General features: G+C 46.6%; 1 protein-coding gene across 2 annotated transcripts in view; it reads right to left on the minus strand.

The window, feature by feature from the left end:
* The window catches only part of LOC142582758 (uncharacterized), a 136,253-nt gene that overhangs the window by 35,377 nt on the left and 83,682 nt on the right, over window positions 1-17,194 (minus strand). The window contains exon 2 of one of the 2 annotated variants that reach the window (XR_012828480.1): window positions 6,732-6,958. Coding sequence is in view for 1 of the 2 variants with exons in the window: in XM_075692781.1 (XP_075548896.1) it covers window positions 6,803-6,958 (156 nt within the window). In the remaining variant the exon portion in view is untranslated. Of the gene's footprint in view, window positions 1-2,390; window positions 6,959-17,194 lie in introns of those variants that run through there. The other variant, XM_075692781.1, reaches the window with a different exon arrangement.

Consider the following 17,194-nt stretch of genomic DNA (forward strand, 5'->3'; position numbering starts at 1 on the left):
ATGGTCAGTAAGCATTACGGATCACGAGTTTCCGTTGAAGATGTGCTAATGTATCACCCAATAAAAACAACTTGTGGCGAATAGCTACTGGTCACCAGAGTACTGCCCTGTGCATCACCATCTCTCAGGCAATCAGAATATAGGGGAAACTAAAAGTTCAGAAGGCGACATGCATCAGGCACGACACATCGCCTGAACTTTTCTTTTAGTGCTGCGGCGGTGCTTTTTCACGAAGATTGAGATTCGGGAAAGCCACTAGGTCCCATCGATGCTGTTCTGCTACTTGGGACCTTCTCGGAAGAATGTTCCATTAAGAGAGGAATTTTCTCGCATTTATCATTTGTGTCACGCGGATATTGATTTGCGAAACGTACATCGCGCGCATCTCCCTCGAGTGATCGCATCAAACGCGAGGCTCACGACGCCTGTTAAAAAGAAAGGTGCAAGTAAAGCAAAAACACCGCGGCTTCAGAGCGAAGAGAACAGCCCAGACTACACAGGCCTTTCACTGAGGCCCGGTAGCCCTCCGACCTGTGCCAAAGCTTTGCCGATTACAGCGGCTGCACCGCACAACGCGCTGCCTTTGTTAACGCGAGACGCGGCCGCGGCGGGCCAAGGGCGAAAGTCGTGCTCGTCTGGGCACGAGGAAAGCGCTCGCCTCTGGCACCGCACGGAGGAGGCTCGCCGCCTGATCGGGCTCCCCACCCTAATTCGTGGCTTCCGTCTATTTATGCGGAGGAGAGGGCCAAACTGGCGTTTCCGCAGCAGGTCCAGGTTGGCAGCGTCGAGCGGCGGCTGCCCAAGGTCTCGCGCCGCTCTCCGACCGGGCTTCCGGTACACGCCGCGCCACGAAGGCACGGGATACACGGCACACAGTCTTCGCGCTCCAACGCCGACGGTCAGGAAAGGGAAAGAACGCCGAAGAGCTGCACGAGTTATTGGCAGTTCCTCCTATTTGGGGAGTTTATTTCTTTCTTTATCTTTCTCTGCTCGCGGACGAAAAGGCAATCCAGGAGACGCCAACGGGCATGGGCGTAAGTATGCAAGCATGTATAGGCAGGCAGACTGCACGCAGTGAGAAAGCTTCGACGTCCGCTGACGGGGAAGGTCGTCACTGCATGATGCAAAGAGGCAGGAGACGCGGTGAAGTATACTGGAAGCACAGCGTAACCAGCAAACGTGCATTCCGGTCACGACTAACCTCGCCTGCAGAAAAGGAAATAATTTGAGCAACTCGACTTTAGTTCTCGCTCCCTCCGCATATACTCCGAGCGTCATTTCAGTCGTGGTTATACCGGCATCGGTCAACTTCACAACGATGAGCCAGAGCGAGACGTCCAGTGACTGCCAGGTTGGGCAGACTGGGCGCATAGTGCTGACCGTCTTCGTCGCCCAGCCAAGAAATAAATCTTTTCCTAAGGATGTCACGACGTCGTCCTAGCTTACAATGGACTGAGATGCTCAAGAAACAATAAACGAAAATCGCTTAAATCCCCTATCCCTCCAACACTTTTCCTTGAAAAGCAACACACAAAACATACGACGTTGTGTTCAAAAGTTGTACATTATGTGCATGGTAAGAACTTAGATTATTTTACCGATGGATCGAGCCAGAGTTGTTCATAGTTGTTCATTGTAGAGTTGTTCAAGAACTTGCGTTCTCGCTAACAAACTGTCCTAACTTGCTCAAAATTTCTCGATATTTCTCGAGGATTTTAGCTTCCTAGGTAGAGCCAAGACAACCCATTTGAACTAGCTGTAGGCAAAGTTCTTCATATTTGCCTGGTCGGTAGAAGACTCGCAGCCAGCTGCAGCGTATCAAGTACGGGAAAGGTACGTCACATGACAGTTAGACAGAAAGAGAGAGAAAGGTGGGAATTTAATGAGAGAAGAGTGGAGCGAATGTGACTCTAGCCCGCTACTCCACGCTGGGGAAGCGGTTTGTTTGAATGACAGAGACAGGGTAGGAAAACGAAGGTAGCATGGCGAAGATGATGATGGCAGCTACACCACTGTATACTGTTCCTGTGCAGCCCGCATGTGAACGCTTCACGGCACATTCACCTTGGCGGCCGAAAGGTCCCCCGGCTACTATAGAGTGTAGCCGGGAGGCCCTCCGTAGCATGCATGATTTGTACAGCTGTTCTCGCCACAGGCACATTTGAGCGATATTGCAGCTGCTGCAGGGCTTCAATTATGGCAAAGTAAGAGGTTATGCAAGATGGATCCCACGCAGATCACTTGATCTGGTGTTTCTCGATGGCTCGTGGCTTGCCCTGAAGTTGAGCACAGTTCCTGCTAGCAAGAGTCCCGCAAGGGTGTGGGCCATGGGAAAACAGCACGTACTTTCCGGTAGCAACGAGTTCGGTATAAGTAAAGCACACCTTAAAGCAGCAGTATTATCTTTTAATTCGCAAGACATTCAAAAGAGCACATGGATGACGACACTCGGCAAGGTACGGATTAGCACTAAGTTGAGCACCTCGCAAATAAGAGCCGTGTTCGTCGCTTGTTTCCGTAACACATGAAAAGAGAAGCCGAACTTCGGGTAATCAAACTTGTCGAACAATCGTCCTTACATTTTCGATATGGTGGCAATTAATACAGCGAGTATAACATAAATATGCATCATGGTTTACACGCTTGTGTCAAGTGCGAGCAACGATGTGTCGCATAGGCTTGTATATGTACTATGTATGATTCTCCGTCAGAAGAAATTCTTGCTAAATGGTATAACATTTGTGGGAAATACACATTTCAGCATGCAGCTGATTCCCAGAAGACAGGTTGCCCAACACATATATTCTTTCGACATCTGAGACACACATTAAACACTAAAAAAAAAAACTTCTTACTGATATATTTTGTCGTATATGTCCCCTTGAATGTTAAGGAAGTTTCTAATACACGTACAATGCCCTGTTGGTAAAAGTTGGCCGAAGAATTCGAACGTACGAAGGACAACGTATGTTGAAAAAAACAAAAGAGGGACGTATTTGCGTTTGCAAGCACAACAAATTCGTATGGGGGTGTACACAAGAAGTCGACATGAAACATCATTCAGCCGTAAGCAAGACCAATGGTCACAGGAAAGTGGAGACGAACTGATCGACAATGGGCAAACAAGCATGGAGCCAAGGTTTCGACAAGTGTGACTCGTTCTGTCGAAGCGTTGGCCCAGACAGAACTCTTTCTTGTTCGCCCACTGTTCGTCGCCCCATTCAGCCCCGGAGCGCACCACGCCCTGCGTTATGAAGTATTGCTGACAGTATGGTCCATTTGCCAGTTTTATTTATTTGTGCCTTATCTATCACTTTATTTTTGCATGTCCGCAACGCGCATCAGCGCGTGGGGTTAGTAGACCTACGTCCGCGTCAGTCCGCTGTTATTTTTTATCACATTCACAATTCTGGCACGCTGTGAACGTGACGGGGTCATCCTAGCTGGCGACTTGTAGCACGCGTCGCTTCGTCGCTGCTTCGTGAGGCGCCAAATTGGGCCTGTCAAAAAACCTCGAGCCCTCGCGATGCAAGGACGCCGGCTTGAGAGGATAGAGTAGTTAGTCAATCTTCGATCATAGCAGCCACAAACTTATCGGCGTGGCCATCTTGTGCCAGCGCCGCACGCAAAACGAGCGCGCTATATAATATCGTACATATTCTGAGCGTATTCGACCAGCCTTGTTTTCTTACAAACCCTTATAAGGTTTATTCTGCCGCTTTATGGTAAAACTTCGGAGGCATGACAATGTTCTATTATATAACCATCTGTTCTATTAGTCTCTGTGGTAACTTTGCAAGGATGGCTAGACAACTTAGAAGCACCAAAAATGAAGGCTGAACGCGTCGAAGGGGCAAGGGATGACAGGCGGAGTGCAGGCGCCGCAGGGTGTACCGTGCACAACCCAGAATGCGCCGTGCGCCTTGGGGTATACAGTTTCCTGAGATGCGCTTAACTTGTGTTCGGTTTAGAGTGGCGGAGCACACAGAGAAGACATGGTGAATCCACACGAGCTCACTACAGAGAACGGACCACACCACGTTGCACAACAGCGGTTACGACACATTTCAAGTGGTGCAAGTATTTCACAGCGAATGAGCTTTGTCAGATGTCCTCAGCACGCTACAGAATGTAGGCGGGCGGTTTACACTACTTACAGTCTTAGTGCTAATACGCTAGTTTTATGAGCACAACAGTAATACGCACATATAGATCTCGAAAAAAAAATTTAGCTAACAGCTTTGTCATCACCTCTTGTGCCGACCGGCAGTGGACTAAACATCTTCAAGCGTAAAATAGTCCTAAAGAATATTTGAACGTCATTAAGCTTTTCTCTGATGTGAACATCAACGTTACGACTGCGTCCTGAAACCACCCAGCTACAAAATGCATCAGTCAGAAATGGCAGACTCAGTCTGCTGTTTCTTTGAGTCATTCCTGCATGCATACACTAAGCATACACTATTTCATTCTTCTGACACGACTGCCACATACACATCTGATGAGCCAAACAGTCTTCTAATCGCACACTTTACAGAGAGAACATGATCAATCATTCACTGTAGCATACAATATAGTACAAGAAAAGTAAGCTGCAGGTTGAAACAGTTGACTGCAAAAAGATGCAGCTTGTACAACATTTGTGCACCATGAGACATATAGCATATGCATATGCATGCATATGCATATGCATACAGTGCATGCATATAACATATGCATGCACTGTCGAACGTCTGTTCGCAGCGGTAGCATACAACCACGGAAGGACCAGAAACGTTACAATGAGTGTAAAAGCAGTAGAAAGTGACAACTTCGACAATGAGAGGGGGCAAAGGATGGAAGTTAATTGTATCTGCACAGCAATATTAAGTTGTGCACAATGCATTGACTAGGGAATCAATTTTAAGGTATTGCTTCTTACGACCTTGCATGGGCCTTTCCACAGATTGAAAATGATGTCTCTAAGGGATCTGAAATATATAGCTTGTTCAAGACTTGTAAGAACTGAGACACCACGCTATGTGGCTGCATAACATCCGCGATCAACACAAAATGCAATCCCTGGGAACATGTCGATCAGCTTCGTTTCCAAAATGAGAAAGTCAATATTCGTCCTGATTTTTTTTACTCGAATGGAAATGTCTTAGAACGGCAACACAACGTTTTTGTGGAAACCTGAAAAGTGGGTTTCGATGGTTACAGATTTCCAGCGACATTTCAGCCCTTTGCAATGAATATACCGGAAAAAATGGCCTGTACTGATCCGACACTGTCTACAACACTTTTCGCCTACTCATCCTGAGAAATTATGTTTGCCTTTGCAGTACAGGATACGTGCGTACAACAGATGAAGTTGTCATGTGTACGTAAGAAAAGGCCCAGCGATGATGTTGGAAAACTCGCATAATACTGTGTTTGCTAATGTATATAAGCAATATATATGTAAAAATATATCCAAGATGCGAACCCGAACATGTGCACAAAAAGAAGTTGCAAGTCTCTTAGGTACGATCAGAAGTAATAAGTACTACCATTCAACAAGTGAACACCTACGCTTGCCGATATCTTGCCGATATCTGCATCTATAACACAAATACTGTCAAATAATATTTGAGCACCTCTCGATGGGGAATAAAAGCTTTCTTCTGCCAAAGTTGAGTACGAACCTTGTTTTCTGTCTAAAATTCTTACAAGTACTGTCTTTACTTTTGGTATTTATACTCATTGGCATAATAACATTGCATTACTGAGCGGCGGCTTCAAAATATTTTCGGAAAATATGAATTGCTAACTTTATGGAATGTTGCGTGTTCTCTATAATAATGAATCTTCCACGCCTTGAATAGGTTTCGATTTTTTCCCTCCTTTAGCAATTTGTCCTTAAATTTCTCCCCACTTTAAGCTAGATCGACAGCGGTTCATCGCCCGTAAATGTTCCAAACTGCAGTCAAACAACAAAAAATATGATTAAATGCATAATATTATAACAATACCTTGGTTTGTGCGAGTTGTTTCATCTTGACACTTTTCATAAAAACGCGCTAAAAACGAGGGCGAAAGTGCCAGTCCTGTCGTATACGTGTTCCTTTCGTCCTCGTCTTTAGCGCGTTTTTATAAAAACTGTAGTTTTATTATGTTCTCATAATTGTTTAAATTAATGTTACACGAAGCAGCCCTCTCTCTTGAAGCTTACAATAAGAAAGGGGCTCACAGCTGAGATTGCTTCGATCAAGCGTTATATCCTCATTACTATGGGCAAAATAAGGGCGCCTACGCGTATCTTACTCCCATCCGTGTTAGGGAATTTAGGGAGAAGAGGTTAAGAACCCCGCGTGGGACGTCGAGTTCCAATGACTGATACCTGTGCACTATTCCGGCGAGTCTGGCTTGTGCTCAAATAATTTGCGACTTTGTCGTGCCCCGAGTGACGGCAGCGCACCAAGTGGACTTTGCTGACTTGGTTGGGGAGCTGAAACTGTCAAGTTGCTTCCCCGGCAGCAGTCGTACTTATATCGATTATATGTAGGCCCGCAGGCGTGGGAGAAATCTCGCTAAAGAGCTTGCACAAACGTAACTAATACAGCACACGGTAATTATAGACACCGTGCAATTTCTTTTTGTCTAGCGTACTTATATTCGTTCGAGCGTTTTAGTGCCTGGAAACGAAAGCGGTTTTTCAACTAATTAATAAACGGTTTGGCTTGTCGAACGCTGCACGCTAATACCCAGACCTAAGGAGTGTTTCACGAGTGGTCCACGTGGTGGTGAGGCATTCTGCTTGCCCGGCCGTGCACGTGGGTTTCTATCCGCTGGTACATGGCTGGGCGACGACGGTGAAGTCGCCGTTCGTGCCCGTAGCGTCGAGTAGTCCACGGTCTCGCTCACTAACGTTTTCATCTCGTGCTTCATCCTTGAAGTCGTAGTCCTGCAATGGTCCACGAACACAAACCTCGGTATCCTGAGCAGAAAGGAGAAAAAAAAAACGCAGTAATCAAATTTTGTGCTAACTAAAAACAGAGACATGAACACAGTGTCCTGTGCGTTTATTTTTCTAAGTGCTCACGTCTTTACTTGCTGGAATCATCACTACAGACCACTGGAGTACAGACGTCACGTAAGTGCCAGTAATATGGCGGCGGACAGCTAATTAATCACGTAATTCCGTGATTAGCCTCTTGCACAGCTCTACTGTTACTTTAGCTCACTGGAAGCATATAACTGAGTGGACCATTCTTTCGCACTATTTTACAACACGATGCTTCCCCATAGTAATGAAAGACACTATACCAAGTGTTCCCGTGCTCCTTTCTCAAGACTACCGAACACATATATATTTATACGTCGTGCCACAGAATATGGTTACAGCAGTATCGTCGATTTCTCAACATAAGCATAGGGCTGCACTCAGTGTACTGTTGCTTATGGCACCAAGCTCGCACCGAGCGACTGGAAACAGCGTACACGAAAAACGGGGTACACACGAAGAGCTCTAAGCTCTAAACGAACGACGACCAACACGGAATCGGGGTTCAGGGGGGGGGGTGTTGCGTGCTGGAAAGGTTTTGGGATGGGGCCGCTGCTCTCACAGGAGACCGCATCACCATACACGCATAGTAGGCCTGTTCGGCGAAGACCTGCCTTCTCTTTATTTGTGTCAGCCCGGCTCGTTTCGCATCTGTTTTGCATAACGCGCGCCCGTGGAAACAATAGCGGTCACCCGTTCCACGCTCAACCGACGCCATTCCTCTCTTCTTTTCTTTCCTTTTTTTAAAATGTGGTTCACCCCATGCACGGTCCGTTAGCTCCAGCGCGTTCAGAGTGTCCAAATTGCAGGGGGAATGGAGCGAGCTAGAAAGGGTTTCCATATAAGAGCGCCCTACTCTTTGTTAGCTTGTTTCGTGTGTACGTTGCGACGGGGTTCGTTTCCGCGCGATATAGCGTATGAGAAGGAAGCTTCCCGGGAGTTGCTATATTGCGCAGCAATCTACATTTTGTTTCGTAGTGAATCCGTGAGCATCGCCGAAGGTGCTCTCTGCTATACGCGTTCGCGACAATGAAGTCGTTGTTAAGATACGTCTGCGTGGCTTCGCACGCATATAGATATGATCCAGCCTGCAAGTATTGCGAATGACACTGCAGTTGTTCAGCGGCAGTTGCTACTTCCAAGTAATTGCATCAGCAGGTCTCCTGGCGTAACCTGTTGATGCAGACCATAAAACGTGCAAATGCGTACAGTGCGCGTGCTTCTCCGGGTTTATGTACAATGTAATTACAGGAATTCGATGATTACACTTTCCATGCTTTGAACTGCACCAATTAGTTCAGACAAGAATAACGAGGTATCTTACCGGTAACATGTACGCTTATATTTGCTGTTGTAGCATCGCGACGCAAACTTTTTGTGAGACGCCTACCGAACTGATTACAAGCAATGTGAATGCAGAGAGATAGATCACAGGAACATTTAATGAATGCCACAGAGATGCGGCATGGCCGGAGACGCAGAGACACCTTCAAGTGCGTTCGCATGCTTTCTGAGGAGATAGTGGCACTAAACCGTATCGTAAAGCACGTGAAGTTGAAAGAAAAAGAAGCTTTAGACATTGCAAGATGCTAATTCGTACTACTTGCGCTAAGTAACTATATCTACGAGGCTAAAGCGCCCCAACCATTTGTCCGTGCGTTTCTTGTCTCTGTGAAGTGCGCTGAGTAAGCACTTGAAATGAGCAACAACCAGCTCACCGCCTTAGTCGCACTTTAAGACGTGCCGTATAGATGTAGAATATGTGCATACCCTATAGACCCACCCTCACCAAAGGCACACATGATATAGCATACATAAAGCCTACAGCCGTGCACTGTGAAGACAAACATGCTGAGTCGAACAAAGGGCGACCTTAATGCCCTGAGACATGAGCGCGCATCCTTAATGTCAGTGAATGAAGCGGCAAGTTGCAATCTGGAATACACAAATACACTACAAATGAGCTTGCCATTAGAGACTTGTGCAAGAAAACGCCTGTTACATTTAATGCTCAATTTTCACATTGCAGAACTGTACTTATTATGCCATGGCAATCCGTGGAATATTTCCTTGTCGTACGCACATGGCGCATATATATATATATATATATATATATATATATCATTTATTGACCGATACCTTGCGTCATTAAAAATGTGCGCAACGATCTTGCAGCCGGTTTCTTCCATTATAAAATAACGAGTGCCCCCCCCCCCCCCAATAGGCGAAATAAAAAAATTATACTGATAAAGCAATTTGGCAAACAGACCTTCCTGTATGCAAATTTTCTGCTTGCTTTGAGAGATTTGTGCAAAATTCTTACGCTCTTCCCCGACAATCCCTCCAGTCTAGTTTTGCTTATCTGCACCGTCTGCATGGTATTTTTTTCAGTGACTGCGTCTAAATTCTAATGCTACTTGGATCTCCGCGCTTGCCTGGTTCATTTGATACTGAAGGGAAGTACACTTTGTCAAGATAAGACGTGTCGTTTCTCTGGCTTGCATAAAGCGGTGGCATATAACAATGTCATGACGGTGATGATGATTGTCAGTGCCATACCCTTTGAAATGGGGTGGCGAGAAATAATCCCTTAGCTTGCTTCAGCTGATTAGGCTTTACTATATCTATTGCAATATAGCATTTTGCCTGCCTTGATCTTGTAATGTTACCTACATTTAGATAACGACCTCGGCTCTATCTTTATCCTGCATTTTTTTTTCACTAACACTCTAAACGTCGCTTGCTTATCTCTACCGCCAAATAACATTCCGATCAGCTCTGAACCGTAGCGCTTCTGGAAGCTGGATGTTCCCTGCGGTCCTGGCTGCATGAATATATTGGAAATTCATTACAATTTGTTGAATCGTCTCCGGATATTTTTCTGCAGCAGTCACATGCCCCATTCTATTGCGCATGTCTGCGCCTGTAGGTTTTTGTCCTCAGGCCTCAAACAGCAGGACACTTCCCTCTGAATTATCGTACAAATGTTCTTTGCCAATTTCTTACTCGAATTCTGTCTAAACCTCCCCCTTAGCAATAGCTGTAGAATTGCTTTCAACTAAAGTGTAAGGAACTCTTCATTTCTTCTGATACCTACCAGCAGCAATTAGACTTCGAAAACCCGCCGTGGTTGCTCAGTGGCTATGGTGTTAGGCTGCTGAGCACGAGGTCGCGGGATCGAATCCCCAGGTGGTCGAAATTTCCGGAGTCCTCCACTACGGCGTGCCTCATAATCAGAAAGTGGTTTTGGCACGTTAAACCCCATAATTTATTATTTATTTTTAGACTTCGAAAGCAAGTTAATAAATTGTGCACATGTGTTAACTTATTCGAGCATTCTCCCCTTTGCAAAGGGGCTCAACGCTATGTGCGTTTGGAGAGAGAGAAATATGCTGTGTTTAATGATGAGAGGAAGCATCGTGTATGTTGGCAACATGCATGCAGTTATACAAATAGACGCACTCTAAAAGCAACTACTACACACGAAACTGGAGCCAGATAAGGATTTTAACCCACACGTAATCACCGAATGCATCTTTAACCTCACCCTTGGCAACGTGCAGCTACCGCAGGTAATAGACGGTTCATTAACACGATGAGTACTATCGTGACAGCCAGCACAATATATCTGCGCGCGGGGACGGGATGGTCGATACTTGCGAATACGAACACAGGATAATTATGGCCGCCGTCCCGCCCACCTGATGATTTATGGGGCACAGAAAACCCATCAAGCAGACTTAACAGTGTTGTGTTTTCTTTTCTTTTTTCTAACGAAGGATAAATCCTTGTTATGCTCGAAAAAAGGACTGGCTCGCGCACCATATATCAGATATCTCGGCCTAAGTCCGAATCGAGAAAAAACAATTAGGAGGGGTTAGAAAAAAGAAAAGCGGGGCGCGTCTGGGTGAACGTCTCTTACGTTGAACGTCTGAAAATAAGAGCCGTGCTGACTTTATTAGCGGTCGTTATCCGCGATGAAATCTGTGACGCTCAGCCCTTGACCAAGCCCCTCCGTTGGAAGCGACACAGCCGAATGGATGAACCGTGGAGTTTCCTGCAAAATTTACTAGACAGAACTTTGGCGCTAGTGCCTATGGCAGCCGGGAATGATGGTAAGAGCATGGGTGTGATCGTTAGTGCATAGATTTGCCTATTCTGGACAGTCTGGTATTTGCTTCGATTCGTTTGAACAATGATCCTTTATTCTCCGTGTTCGCGCTGTGTTATTGCCTTCAGCGTTTAAAAATATATGGTTGCTTCGTAACGTATAAGTATCCGTCGTGGTTACATAGTGGCTTTGACGTCAAACCAAATTCAGCCCGCCGAGGTCGCTTTTCCATGTGGGCGAAATGCAAAAAAAAAAGAAAAAAACGCCCGTTTAAGGGGCATTGGGCGCACGTTCGAATATTCCAGGTGGTCAAAATTAATCCAGAAGCCTCATAATATATAATAAAACACGAGCTTATAGCGAGATCGCGGTTTTGGCAGGCAAAACCCCAGAAATTATTATTATTACTACTATCGTAATGTAGGTCGATAAAGGCAGATAAAGCGCAGTAAATAAAGTCGCAAGAACGTTTTAATCCACAAGCGCGAAGACAAGACAAATCCATGTTCGACATGTTAGCTGAACGAACGGACGGACGGACGGACGGACGGATGGATGGATGGATGGATGGATGGATGGATTCTGTGAGCGTCCCCTTTGAAACGGGACGGGGGGTTGCGCCACCAAGGTCTTGTTCTTTTTTTTTTTTTTTGGCCCAATGCGCAAATAATTCCCAGCATTAAACTTTTGAACCACTACTGGGAACTTTGTTTTAATACGCCTCCGTTGTTTGCGGTCTGCCTTTTTTATGCCACCAAACCTTCAATCGGCTCTTACTAATCTCTATGGCGGACACGTTTACTTTTTCCATGCTATTCCTGAACCCAAGGGCTTCAAGGAGGCCAGAAGAGCCTAAACTGACAGCTGGGTAGATATCTTCACATTCTAATAAAACGTGTTCCATAGTTTCCCTAGCTTTACCTCCGCAAGCACAAACTTCTTCCCTGGTGTACCTCGCTTTATAGCTACGCATTCTATGGCATATTGAACTTGCTTCAAAAAGTAAGGAGCTTCCCTTTGAGTTATCATACATTGTTTCATACCGGATTTTTATTTTTTGCTCTTAGGTAGTTACTCATAGTTGGTTTCTTTTCCATTGCCGCTGCCCATGAGATTGTCTCATGGGCAGTCTCATGGGTCTCAAATCAAGAAAAAGAAATGGGCATGGGTAGGACATGTAATGAGGAGGGAAGATAACCGATGGTCATTAAGGGTTACGGACTGGATCCCAAGGGAAGGGAAGTGTAGCAGGGGGCGGCAGAAAGTTAGGTGGGCGGATGAGATTAAGAAGTTTGCAGGGACGGCATGGCCACAATTAGTACATGACCGGGGTTGTTGGAGAAGCATGGGAGAGGCCTTTGCCCTGCAGTGGGCGCAACCAGGCTGATGATGATGATGATGATGATGATGATGATGATGATGATGAGATTGTCTCAGCCTCTCTGACTTTGCGTTTGGCGTTCTTTGTCACCATGTCGCCTTCTATACCGGTCGCATACCTGCTGGTAAGCTTCCTAGTTCTTTTCCTCCATTGTAAGTCATGGTTATTTATGTGCAAATATCTCAGTCCTTGTTCAATATCAATTTTACTCTCAGCTTCCCTCACTTCGAAACATGTCCAGCCCATATCACCCTGCACAGTTTCATTAGTAGTCTTCCCGTGAGCGCTCAACGCGAGCCGTACCACTGACTTTTGGCTGCCATCGAGACCTGATTGTACCCCTGACTTCAAGCAAACAACTGTATTTCCAAATTTAGTCCTGGAACCATTACACCTTTCCGCATACTCCGGAGCACCTCCTACCTATTGTATCACTATAGCGGTCTAGGCTTCATTACGGCCGCATTTATCTTTTCTTTTGCTATTATTGTTTTTCCTGTGTCTCCAGATATATATCACCTTCGTTTATCCATTCAAGGATATATTTGGGTTTTTTTACCCGAGGTATTTCCTGGCCCTGTATTAACACTATCTGTTCACTGTTTCTATTGAATACCATAAAACCTGATTTTCTAACTCTAAATTTTGATCATAAATTCTCACCTTCTTGTCCACAGATGTCAGCCAGACGTTTCATATCACTTTGCTTGATAGCAAGCGACACAATGTAGTCTGCATCAAACAAACCTGGAAGCTGCTGCTCTGCTATGGTGCCCGCCTTAACTTTACCGGATATTGCTCCCCTCTAGCTCCCTTTCCATCCTTACCATGTACAGGAGCGGGGATAGAGGGCACCCCTGTCTCGGTCTCAAGGTTGGCGATACCAACTTTCTCCTCGCTCCTCATCCCTTCCCATTCAAAGCATGCGGTATTTTCTCGGTAAATCTCCCTTAAAAGCTGTATACAGTCGTTGGCTGTACCATCGACTTCCAGAACATCCCACAAAAGGTTACGGTCTACGTTGTCGTATATGCTCCGCTAATGTCTAAAAATGCACATGTAAAGGTCTCCTTTCCCCTCTGGCTATTCCAGCACACTGAGTAAGAACAAATAAGTTATCATCTAGACGCTTACTGATTTTGAAGCCATTCTGAAGTTCTGCCAAAATGTCATTATGTTCTGCCCATGCTGGCAGATATAATTCAATCGCCTGCGTTGTTAACCAGTATATTACCCATGTAATAATGGTCAACAGTCTATACGAGTGGATTCTATCTTTTTTCCCCTTCCCTTTATAAATTAAATTCAATCTTCTTTGTCCCCAACAGTCTGGTATTTGCCTATCTTATAAGCTTTTTTCTGCTGCTTTCAGCTGAGCTTCCATACTTTTTGATCCTAGTTCCGTCAGCCTGACGGGAACCTTGTCTAACCCTGTGGCCGTGCGTTTAGGAATACTCTCTTCAACTTTCTTCCAGCTCAAATTTTTCAGCACCAGCTCCTTTTTTCATCTGAGTCTCGTGCATGCATATTTTTTTCTTCTCAGAAATTAGCTCACCATTGCATCGAAATGATTCTGCTGCTATTATTCGAATATAATTTATTTACGCGTGCTCTTCCAGTCTGTTTCCATCTTCGTCTAGGATATCAGCTGAACGATCACCGTGCCAGAGCTCCCCATGTATTGTATTAATACAGAAAACTCTACGGGATAAACCTCGCCACTACGCACAGCGAGGAATGCGGACTCCTCACCTCGGCGTGTTTAAAGATCGAGAGCCTGTTGACCCGCCATGGGTACACAACAAATGAAGCAAGTGGAAAGGGTGAACAGTGGCCCTCTTATGGCAACTGAAAGTGGCCTTTTTAAGGGCGACTGCCTTGTGTTCGAGTCATCGCAATTGCTGCCGTTCGCGTCATAGTGTTAAGCACTCATTCCACTTACTCGATTGCTTCATAACATAGGGGCACGTCTAGTCATGTCAATCTGCAGACTTAAGACGACAAAATGGTGGTGCTGATTATACTTGTTTAGTTTAAGAACAAAGCGCATTAGACAATTTATATTGTAATGCCGATACACGCGTGAGTCCTTGCTTACTTTGCTCTGCATTATTTTTGTTCTCTTAGTTCCTTTCGTTTTTACTGCAATGGACTTCAAGGCAATCGCTAAAACATTCATTAAGTCCAGGCCTGTTTGATGAGTACGATGACCATACTCTTCACTTTAACCCTGCGTCAACAGCCGTTACTGCTTCCCAACTATTTTGTCCCATATATCCAAACATCGTGATACGCGTGTGACTAGAATTTCCCGTGCACTGTTTTCTTCGTCGTAGTTCAAGAATATCTCAGCAGATAACGAACTTGCAACTAATCGCTTTGAATTAAAAAATATAACAAGAATAAAAGTAAAGAAGATTCGAATGCAAATGAACGCGCCAGTATACCCGGGTCCCTGCAATTGTAGACAATAGATACGCTAGAGGCCAAGGAGAATAAACAAGAAAAAATAAAAGATAAACGAGGACCATTTCATATCCTGCTTTGGCTACGCCTACCGATATTTTCACCGCTTGTTTTCAGCTTCGGAAACAAAGGCTTCGACTGAACAACGCGGCTTCCTTCGCCCTGAACAATCAACACGATCGACCGCGCTGGGGGGGACCAATCAGCGGGAGAGGAAAGTGCGAGAGCGAGCTACGCGCAAAAACGCGTGCCCCGTTCCTGCAAATCACGCGCGTACGCATAAAGTCACCGTCGTGCGCACTGGCGCGCATGCATATACAAGCACGGCCCGCGGCCGACAAGACGGATGCGCGAGCCAAACTCGCGTGCACGTATAAACAGGCGTGCGTGAGTGCGCGCACGTATCTGCACGCGCGCGGCGGTTCCGAACGCGTCGGAGCCGCGCAACGGAAGCATCGCTCGCCGTCGCTGCGTTTTCTCGCGTGCACTCCACGGTATGCAGATGCAATGCATCGAGCCTCGCGCGCTTTCTTCGGCCGGCCGACGAGGCGCTCTGTTTGTCTTGATACGCGCTCGCTGTGAATCACGCCGCCGTGGTTGCCGTCGGCGCCGCCCAACTCGTCTACTTCCAACACGTGCAAGAATCGATCGCTCGCCACTGTTGCGTTTCGCCTGCGACACGTGGTTTTGCCGGCGCGACTGCGGCGGGGCGGCAGACATTTTGGCCCGATCGTCGTCGCCGCAACACTCATCGGCAGGTGTTTCCAGGCGCGACTGCGGCGATGCGACCGCAAAAGATCACCCTCTCATTCCAGTCATTGTGCCCGAAACAGGCGATGCCAAAGCAGGGACCATCCTCTCATTCCAGTCATTGTGCCCGAAACAGGCGATGCCAAAGCAGGGACCATCCTCTCATTCCAGTCATTGTGCCCGAAACAGGCGATGCCAAAGCAGGGACCATCCTCTCATTACAGTCATTGTGCCCGACCGGCAGCGCTACAACAGGGTGCTACGAGATCGTGCTCGACAGGGTGCTACGAGATCGTGCTCGTCATGGTGCTACGGCATCGCTACGACAGTGTGCGTCACCATTAGCCCATTGTACATTCACGTGCTCGTCTTTTGAGGGGTTCCTTCTTGCCCTCAACTGCGAGAGTATAAAAACAGCTGCCCCCGGACGCCAAAAGGAGGGCTCCGATTTCTTCTGTTGAGTAAAGTGCTCTCCCGTCTCTCTACTTCGGTCAACCTGACCGCCAACTCTTTGCGATGTTAAAATAAACAAGTTGTTTTGTTGTTACCAGTCGACTCATGCTTTGCCGGGACCTTCGGATGCTTCCAGTTGTACCCCAGGCCGCCAGGCCAACGCTACCCTTGGGGCTTGCGACCCAGGTACAACCACGGGCGTCAGCGCCGAGTTCCCAACAGATCGTACCAGCAGTCCGATCCCAAACACCACCCATAGCGCGTGCAAGTCGCGACGCCGCTCGCAGTGTCCAGCGCGGTGGAAGCGCGAGGAGAGCACGCTCGCGTGCAAATGCTTGTCCTCGCGCACGCGGTAGACAGCAGAGGGCGATGCACTTGACTCCGCGTTTGTACTTCTCTGAGGGGCGCGGTAGATCGATTGGTGGCGCGCGGCAGTGTTTTCCTATATTCCTGACTGTGAAGCGCATCGCGCATGAAAATCGCCCGTAGTACTGATCACAGCAAGAACTAGGTACACGCGAGCCTCAACCACTGCACTTCCCTGACGGCCATCTGCATTGTCAGAAGTTATATATATAGGAATGAACCAACTTAACATGTTAACTTTGTTGCAAGTACTTGCCAACATGCCCTTTCATCGGTAGCATACGGGACAAAAGCTTCACAAGAATACTAAAAGTAAGGCCGGTATAGTGTAAGAATTCCTTTCCCTGAATTCTATCTATTTCTTCTTAACCACCGCTTACAGCGACCCGGGGCTGGAATAGAATTGATGCATTTTCCCGCCCTACAGCAATTCGTAATAGCGCGACTTTCTCAGCAGTATGCCTGCGCCCAGCAGTTCAGTGTTACACCGGTTACTATAACTTGAAGCTTGACGCTGCAACTAGGTGGCTCACGATTTAAAATTCGAGATAACTGAGGACAAGACACACACAGAAAGCGCCAAATCGACAAGGACGCTAGCGTCACAGCGTTGTTCGTGGGCTCGGCTGCTTGTTTGTGCGTG

Source organism: Dermacentor variabilis, chromosome 5 (assembly GCF_050947875.1).
Source record: "Dermacentor variabilis isolate Ectoservices chromosome 5, ASM5094787v1, whole genome shotgun sequence".
Lineage (NCBI taxonomy): Eukaryota > Metazoa > Arthropoda > Arachnida > Ixodida > Ixodidae > Dermacentor > Dermacentor variabilis.